Source organism: Eleutherodactylus coqui, chromosome 4 (genome assembly GCF_035609145.1).
Source record: "Eleutherodactylus coqui strain aEleCoq1 chromosome 4, aEleCoq1.hap1, whole genome shotgun sequence".
NCBI lineage: Eukaryota > Metazoa > Chordata > Amphibia > Anura > Eleutherodactylidae > Eleutherodactylus > Eleutherodactylus coqui.
The window spans coordinates 215,773,039-215,782,167 of NC_089840.1; the positions used below are offsets into that span (position 1 = coordinate 215,773,039).

Genomic DNA, 9,129 nt, shown 5'->3' on the forward strand with positions numbered 1-9,129 from the left:
TTTCAAGTAGAGCTTTTTTTTCCAAATATCTTAGATTTTGATAATGGAAACGTTTTTTGTCCGACAAGGGTTTTAACTCTTGTGAGAAGGTGACCGGCAAAGTGCTGGAGGGCAGATATATTTCGCCTAGGATGCTCTCCTATGAGGCTTTGGGGAGCACTTGGGCAGATACGTGCCACCGAGCAGCCTGGGCTCGGTGGAGGAAGCCGGCAGTCAGTAACATTAAGTTACTGACACATTGTAGTGTGTAAGTGGCTCCAAGCCACATAATCCGGGCCAGCTTTTCCTGGAGTGGTCAAAGCGAAGGGTGGGATGGCCACTCCCACGTACCAGGTGAGGCTGGTACCAGGCTATATAAAGCCTGGGCCTACAGGGCCTAGGGGAGAGCTGAGACCTTTGCAGGTCTGAGAGTCCTGGCTGGCTGTGTGCAGGAGCCATTTGTTTACCAGTACGTAGACAGGGACGCTACATGTATAGTAAGTGCTCAGACGAGCAGGATTTACGTTATGTTTGCCTGATGTTAAGGCCTGTATTTTGCTTTTGTTTGCTTGGAAATAAACCCAGGCAAAGCCTGGACTAAAGACTTTATCCTAGGTGTCACTGTCTCTGACTGCTTATGCCCAGGTTGCTACCGATCCTAACCGCTAATCCCTCACATGTGGTGTTTGGATGCGGGCAGCGGTCTTAAAGAGACATACACCAATTAATGGACATTTTGCTGCAGCAGCTGGAGAACCGTTGCTGGGGGCAACCGCCCAGGAGAGATTGACTGGAGAGTGCTGTAATCCCCATGTCCTGGGTGAAAGCTGCAACGGCACAGCCATCAGATACTGCCAAGATGGAGGAACTGATAAAGCAGCTGGTACAAATGAACGTGCAGCAACAAGTGGTGGCGACCCAGCAAAAGATCCATGAGAGCTCAGGCCGAGACTAATGCTCTCCTGGCGCAAAGTCTGCAGAGGTCGTCTGGTTCGCTCCCCACCACCCGTACCGCGGTACAGGCGGCCTTACAAAAAATGACGACCACCGATGACATCGAGGCCTATCTTGCGGTCTTTGAGAGAGTGGCCGAGAGAGAGAAATTACCAGCGCCTCAGTGGGCTGAGGTAGTAGCGCCTTTCCTGACAGGAGAACCCCAAAAGGCCTACTTTGACCTCGGTGAGCAGGATGCCAAGGACTATAGTAAACTCAAACGTGAGATCCTGGCACGCTTGGGCGTGGACACCCATGTGCGGGCCCGACGCGTACACACCTGGACTTTCACGGACGACCTACCAGCTCGCTCCCAGATGTACGACCTGTTCCACCTGGTAAGAAAGTGGCTGCAGCCGGAGGAATCGTCCCCAGCAGAGATCGTACAGAAAGTGGTTCTGGATAAGTTTGTACGCTCGTTGCCCCCCGCAATCCAGCGCTGGGTGGGACAAGGAGGTCCCCAGGACGTGGACCAACTCGTGAGCCTCGTCGAGAGGTATAAAGCCACGGAGGACTTACTGCAGGCCGTGCCTCCTCGACGTTCCAACCCCGGGAACAGCAAGTCGGCCGGAACACCTGGTAAGACTGTTCCATATGTAAGGGGTGTCAACAGTGTCCCCAGGGGAGGCGGCTCAGAGGGGGATCGTTTGGGGCAGAGGAGGAGCCCCAAAGGGACATTCGGGTCCCGAGTAGAACCCCAAGGAGACCGGGCCCCCATACGATGTTGGCGCTGTCATGAGCCCGGGCATCTTGCTGCCAACTGTCCCCTCACTGTGGAACCCATGGACTGTGACTCTGCCCGGCGGAGGTCGATGTTCGCACGGCCAGTATGTTCCGCAGAGACTGTGTCAGAGACTGATCGACCATTATGTCACCTAAAGGTGAATGACTTTGCGGTGACAGCTCTACTGGACTCAGGGAGCTCGGTTACGCTGGTGCACTCCAGCCTGGTCGATCCCACAACCTTCACCGGCCGTCGCATGGGGGTTGTGTGTGTGCATGGGGACACCAAGGAGTATCCTATTGCCCTTGTAAGACTTGAGACTCCGTGTGGACTTGCCACCCATGAGGTGGGCATCGTAAAATCCCTAATGCACACCGTGATCCTCGGGAGAGACTTTCCCCTATTTTGGGACTTGTGGCGACACTGTGGGTCGTCTGCAAATAAGGTTCATGATAATGCAAATGTGTATGATGTGTGTCCAGAACCGTTTGACCCTGAGGGTACGGTTCCGGCAGTAGGGGTGACCCAAGAGAATGGGGATAACTTTCCCTTAACAGTATTGGCGGGTGAGACGGAGGTACAGGATGAAGTAGTTGCTATGCCTGACTTAGAGGTCTCACGTGCCAATTTCGGAACTGAGCAGCTCCGAGACCCCACCTTAGTAAAAGCCAGGAAAAATGTTAAAGTGATAAATGGGGAGCCTCAATTCCCAGGGGCTGATACTGTGTTTCCACACCTTGCAATCAACCAAGAATTGTTGTATCAGGTTGACAAGGTCCGTGGGGAGGTTGTGGAACAGCTGGTGGTACCTCAGTCCTATCGTAGGATGGTCTTAGACCTGGCGCACAAGCATGTGCTGGGAGGTCATCTCGGGAGCGAAAAGACTAAGGAACGCATCCTTCAGCATTTTTTCTGGCCGGGGGTACATGGTGATGTAAAACGTTACTGTGAGTCGTGCCCGGAGTGTCAAATAACAGCTCCTATGCCCCATTACCGGAGCCCCTTAGTGCCCTTGCCCATCATAGAGGTGCCGTTTGAGCGGATCGCTATGGACCTAGTTGGGCCCTTGGTAAAGTCTGCCCGGGGTCACCAACATATATTAGTGGTTGTAGACTATGCCACCCGTTACCCCGAAGCCGTTCCTTTACGCAATACGTCATCCAAGGGTATTGCAAAGGAACTACTTCACATGTTCTCCCGCACGGGTATACCAAAAGAGATCCTGACGGACCAAGGAACCCCCTTTATGTCAAAGGTCATGAAGGAATTGTGTAAGCTGCTGAATATTAAGCACTTACGGACGTCTGTGTACCACCCACAGACAGATGGTCTGGTTGAGAGATTTAATAAGACCCTAAAAAGCATGCTAAAAAAGGTAGTCAATAAGAATGGGAAGGACTGGGACTGTCTGCTGCCATATTTAGGCTGGGTTCACACAGGGCGGATTTGCCGCGTAAACGCCGCGGTTTTACCGTCGCGGTTTTGCCGCAACCCTGCCGCATCTGCGGCAAATCCACATGCAATACCCAAATGTAGTCGCGGTTTTCATCGCGTATTATTCTGCGGTTCCACCGCAGTTAAATCCGCAGGTCGTTTGCTGCGGAAAAAACCGCAGCGGTTTTTTTTGGAGAGTGGCGGTTTTAGTTGCAGATTTGACTGCGTATTTTAGTAGGTGCAGATTCTAAGAAAACCCTTTCCTGTGAGGTCATCGTCCACGCCCATTTCTGCACAGGGTAGGAAGAGGCAGAATTTGTGGCCATTTTCTCTTGAGCTATGGAGCCTACCACAAGAATTCGGCTGAGGCGCGCCAACCGCCGCACACTCATCGCCCTAATGTTGTACATGCAAGGAGAAGAATCCGAAAAGGTGAGCAGTGTTTCGACAGTGTGTGCTTTGTTTTCTTGTTGTTTCTTTAGATGCATTGTGGACTAGAGTGCGATTGCTGCCATGTTCTTTAATTCCTGCTAATATTCTTTTACAGACTGATCGTGCTTCCCGGCGCCGGAGGCGCTACTGGGTGCATCCCCTACTCATCGAGAGGGGGACGAAGGGGCATTTCGCAAGCCTTTACCAAGATTTAAAAAAGTAAGTGAAGTGCATCATGTGATGTGAATAGGTTTGAGATTGTGCAAAGAATTTGTATTTAGTTTAGCCCGCTCTCCCTTTCTCTCTCTCTCTGCAGCCATCCGGAGAAGTTCGTAGCCTTCTGCAGGCTGCCTATGGAGGCCTTTGACCGCCTTCTGGAGCTGTTGCGCCGGGATCTTACGTACCAGGATACGCACATGAGGAAGGCGATCACTGCAGAAGAAAGGCTGCTCATCACCCTTCGGTAAGTAACCTTTCTTATCCTGTCCCAGTTGTTTTATCCGTAATGTAATTTGCAACTGTATATTTTTTTTTTTTCTCACACGTTTTGTGCAATACATTTTATTTTTTCATGCGATGCTGTGATTGCTCCGGCAGTAGGACGTAATGCAATTGCATTACGTCACACTGCTTTTGGACAGCTTGGCTTTCGAGCACCCCTTTCATTAGCAACACCGCCATAATGACACGTGCACGGCATCCCCGAACTCACCGGTCGGGTGGGTGTTTGGTTGCCCGTGCGTGACCCCTCGACACTATTTGTGCTATGTAAATGCCGCTGTCAGAATTGCTAGTGGCATTTCAATGGTTAACCCTTTCCAGTATTATTTTTTTTTTTTCTCACCCATTCTCCCCAGTTCAAAATAAATTGGTGCTGGGGAGAATGGGTGAAAAGAATTCCTTTGTCCCTGCACCCTCCTGAACTGACAGAGTTCAGGACGGTGCAGTGGGGGAACTGCTTACCTGTCCGGCGTCTTCCGCATTCTCTTTCTGCCTCCTGGCTCGGCGATGATGTGATCACAGTGGTCAGGTGGCACCTGGCCATCACATGATGGCCGGGAGACAGAAGGAGAATGTGCAAGAAGCAAGTCAGGTAAGCATGTCCTCCCACAGTGCTGGCTCCCGGCTCGACTTTGATGTGACCGCCGTGGGTCGGGTAATCGCGGCGGACAGATGATCGCCGGGCTGCCGGAATCTCTATGCATTACATAGCGCTAATTGAGCGGTATGTAATGTATAAAGGAGAAGGCTGAAATGGTTAAACCCTTTCTGCATTCTCTACGGGGGTCCTCGATGAGGATGAGTGCAGGAATGCATCTGCACCCGATGTGTCTGATGATCGGGTGCAGATGCACTGCTGCACTGCACTGTTGGGCCTGCCACCACATCGCAGCTGTGAAGGCAAATTATGATGTCGGGGCAGGCCTGAGAATGGATTGGAAAGGGTTAATAGCCGCCATTGGGCCAGCGGCCGTGTGTTGTAGTTCAAACCACCTTACGCCCTTGCTGCGTGGAGTGAGACAGCGCTGCTAGCTGCCAAGACACACGTTCTTCAACAGCTGGAAATAGGTTAATTTTGTGGCGTCACAAAGGGCTTCATCCAGCGGGAGACAAACTCCATTTTTTAATTCGCAGGCGACGTTGCTGAAAATGTACAGTTGTACGTTTTCCGGTTCTCCTCTACTAGTTTTGGGAGAGGGCGGTGGAACAGTTCGTTGTCTTTGGTATTCTGTCTTCTGCCACATAACACAGGCATCATCATCTTGTGGGTGGTTGACTTCCGAAACACATTGGCAGAAGTTAGATTGTTGAACTTACCATAGCAGCCAAGTTGGCCAACCATTGTTGCGCACCGGCAGTCAACGTACCCTAATTATGTACCTGAGTGTGGCAGGAACATCTTTGCACTTTAACTTTCTCTCTCCCCTATGTTGTAGATGGGGAGAATGGAATTGTGAACCATGTGTGGCGTGTAAAGTGACAATGTAACCTCCCCCATGGCTACCTCTGCAATGCTCATGTTATTTCCTTCACATGAATTATACTGTGTTCTCATATAAATTTTGTGTTGAGATTAATATCTGAATACTTAAATAATTGTTTGAAGTGTTGACATTATGCAAGTCTTCATTGTGTACTAACTTTTGTTTCTCTTCTCTGCTTCTTTTCAGCTTCTTGGCCACAGGAGAGAGCTATGCATCCCTGCATCTCCAATTTCGTGTTGGTAAATCTACCATCACCGAAATTGTGAGGTGCACATGCAGCGCTATCTGGCAGAAGTTGCAGCCCATCGTGATGCCTTCACCTACCGAGGATACTTGGCAACGTGTTACAGCAGGCTTTCAAGATGTTGCCAAATTTCCTAACTGCATAGGCGCCGTCGACGGCAAACATGTGCATGTGCTTCAGCCAGCCCACTCAGGCTCCAAATTTTATAATTACAAAAAATTTTTTTCAATTGTCCTGATGGCCGTGGCTGATGCACATAGCAAATTTGTTTGCATCGACGTTGGCGCCTATGGCAGCACTGGAGATTCTCGGGTGCGGCGAACTTCACAGATTGGGATGCAAATTCTTCGAGATGGCGTTTCGCTCCCAGCCCCACAACCTTTCCCGGGAACCACACATTCAGTCCCCTTTGTGATGGTATCGGATGAGGCTTTCCCGTTGTTGCCAAACCTGTTGCGCCCATACCCACGAAGAGGACTGAATGCCCGGAAAAGGATTTTTAATTATCGGCTGAGCCGGGCACGTCGCGTGGTTGAGTGTGCCTTCGGGATCATGGTTAGTCAGTGGAGAGTTCTAGGGACTACCCTAATGGTAGATCCTACCACAGTTGATGACCTTGTCAAGGCATGTTGTGTTCTTCACAACTACCTCCGGGACTATCGCCCAGAGGTAGATGTCGAAGAACTCGCTCCTGCCTTTGACACAGTCATCAACTGGGGTGCAGGTTGCACGGCTGCTACCGCAGTGCAGGTTCGAGAACACTTCACTGACTATTTCCTTAGTCACGAAGGCACCGTGCCATGGCAGTTCTCCTGTGTCGGTGGTGTGCAGCCCTAAACTGGAGTGTGACCCTCCCCCGGCGCCCAGCCCCAGAAGGATGCAGAAGACATTATTGGCATAAAGTGCATTTATTCAAGACCCACCAAAGGCGGTCCATGCAGTTTGTGATCGGTCATTAAAGTTTACAAAATAGTTAGAAAAAAGTTTGGACAAATAAATTTTACTATATTTAATGAAAAATATCACTCTTCTTTTTTTGTCGCTGAACAAAATACCTGAACTTTATGTTAAGTTGAAACAAATGTTAGGCTATGTTGGTTTTTAATAAGTAGCCTAATGAACATGGCAGGTGTATTGGTTTTTAAACGTAACCTTTTTGAAGCATTTCAACAGTTAACGATTACAACAACATGAGTAGCACAATACATTTCACCCAAGCAATGGAACCACATTCACAAGCTTCACGCCACAGCACTACCGAGCGTTACATTAGGCACGCCCCAGGAGCACATGGAAGCGACGTATGTGACCGTTTTTTATCCACTAAAATACTGACATTAATTTACATCAATGTTGGATAGCGAAATTCAGGGTTTGGTGTTTCATTGCTCTCCACACAGTTGCAGTCATTTTGCACGTGGTGTTTTTTTCTTTTTGTTAAATGGTGTAACGTTTCTCTCTGTCGCCGGGCGATCCAATACCAATTTGGCTTTCGCCACACTTGACGGATATACCGCAAGGGGAAATGCTGATAGGAACAGGCCGACAGACAGACTGCCCCTGTTCTCATCAGCATTTCTTGGAGTTTATTTCATGTTTGAACTCCGGTAACATGCGTTACACTGGAGCAAACATGAAAATACACATGAAAATTAAAAAAAGGAAAACAACAAACAAAGGCAATGACCCCGAGAAGTGAAATACACCAACCTTGGAGGACAGCGAGGCAGCGGACAAAAATCACTCTAGACGCACATACACAATCCTTCACGTACAGTCGCACAACCTGCGAATAATTTCACGGTCATGCCACTCACGGGAATGAGTGTGTGTGCCTTGCCTATTTAGCAGCAGAGCAGATAGTAGCCGGCAGTGAGCGATGGAAGAAATTGCACCCCAATCTTTCACCTGAGCATCCGTTAGGATTTCTGGGACAGCAGGCAACTGCATGCACCGCTACAAAAGGCAGCATCACAACGGATCCTGCACTTTACAATGCTTGCGTATAAGACATTGCAACAGCTGTTATCACTGCAGTGTCGTATAATTGATAAAAGAGCCGTCTCCTGTACTGGATTGAGATCCGCTTGGCGGCGTGTACAGTACCGTGGTTGTGTGTTGCGAGGTCTGATGCACAGGGCTGCTCATCATTGATAGAAATGATTGCTGGGAAGGGGAAGGGGACCCGCCAGAGACCGTGTCGCCGTAGCCAGTGTCTTGAGAAACATGGTGCATGGGGTATCCCGTTGTCCTAGGAACCCTGCCTGGTTGGTCAGCGAAAGATTGGGGTGGAGGCAACATGCGCTGCGATTCTGGTACTGCAAAGCCTGTTTTTTTCATTGCCGAAATAAGGCTACAGCTATCAGCAATGGGCCTTTCAGAAGCAAAAAGCTCTAAAGTATAGTAAATAACGGGCACAATAGCCCACTGACGCTCCGGCCTCAGTTCACGAATGCATGACGCAATGGTGGCACCCATTGTATCCCACTGATCCTCCGTGTCAACCCGCCGCAATAACGTCAGCGCCTCGTTTGCGGCATCTGCCTTGTTCTTCCGACGCGGACGAGCAGCAACGCTGCGGCCCGTCCGCTCGGAACTCACCTCCCGGATACTGCATGCTCTGCTGCTAGTGCCAGCACTGCTGCTACGCGACACGTTTTGTTCCACCACTTCCGGTGTTACAGAAGTGATGGACAAATCCGGCGTGCTCCGCTGGCTGTCTTCCAAGGTTGGGGTACCTTCTGTGATATCATCATCCCGTGACGCCTCTTCCTGCCCTTCTGTGTCGGCTGCAGCAGTTTCGACCGTGGGAGCGGCGGCCGTGACGTTCCCGCTGGATCTGTGGACGAAACAAGAGTATCGTTAGAGACATAGAACATCAAAATGCAACAACAGTGAAGCTGAGCTATAAAAGCTCGCCTAAAATACAGCACTTACGGACGCAATGCTCGACTTGTTCTGAGGAAATGCAGTATTTCCTGGTTTGGACACTTCTTCTGAGACGGGGACATGCCGCTTTTTTCACACTCTTTCTCGTGTTTCTTGTAGCGGTCCCGAACTGACCTCCAGCGATTCTTGATGTCTTTAACTGCAATAGATTAAAACATGGTTAAAAGCAGAATGTAAAATTATGGAATCCACCGCATGCTGCAATAAACAGTGTGGTTAGATGCAGTACAGTTCAAAATACATGGAAGAAAGAAACACCAAAGCGTTACAACCAATACTGTTAACTTACGGATTTCACTTTGGGTGGCAGCTGTAGCGGAGTCCCAATCGGGATACATCCCAGTGCAGACCGCATTCCAGGCGTCCGCCTTTAAGTCACGGTCACTGTA

General features: G+C 49.8%; 1 protein-coding gene across 1 annotated transcript; it reads left to right on the forward strand.

The window, feature by feature from the left end:
• Positions 1-3,372: 3,372 nt before the first annotated feature.
• On the forward strand, positions 3,373-6,628 carry LOC136626599 (uncharacterized). Its single transcript, XM_066601646.1, has 5 exons — positions 3,373-3,562; positions 3,678-3,781; positions 3,879-4,025; positions 5,734-5,948; positions 6,399-6,628. The coding sequence occupies exons 1-5, from the start codon at positions 3,470-3,472 to the stop codon at positions 6,626-6,628; spliced, it is 789 nt and encodes a 262-aa protein (XP_066457743.1). The 5' UTR covers positions 3,373-3,469.
• Positions 6,629-9,129: the final 2,501 nt, after the last annotated feature.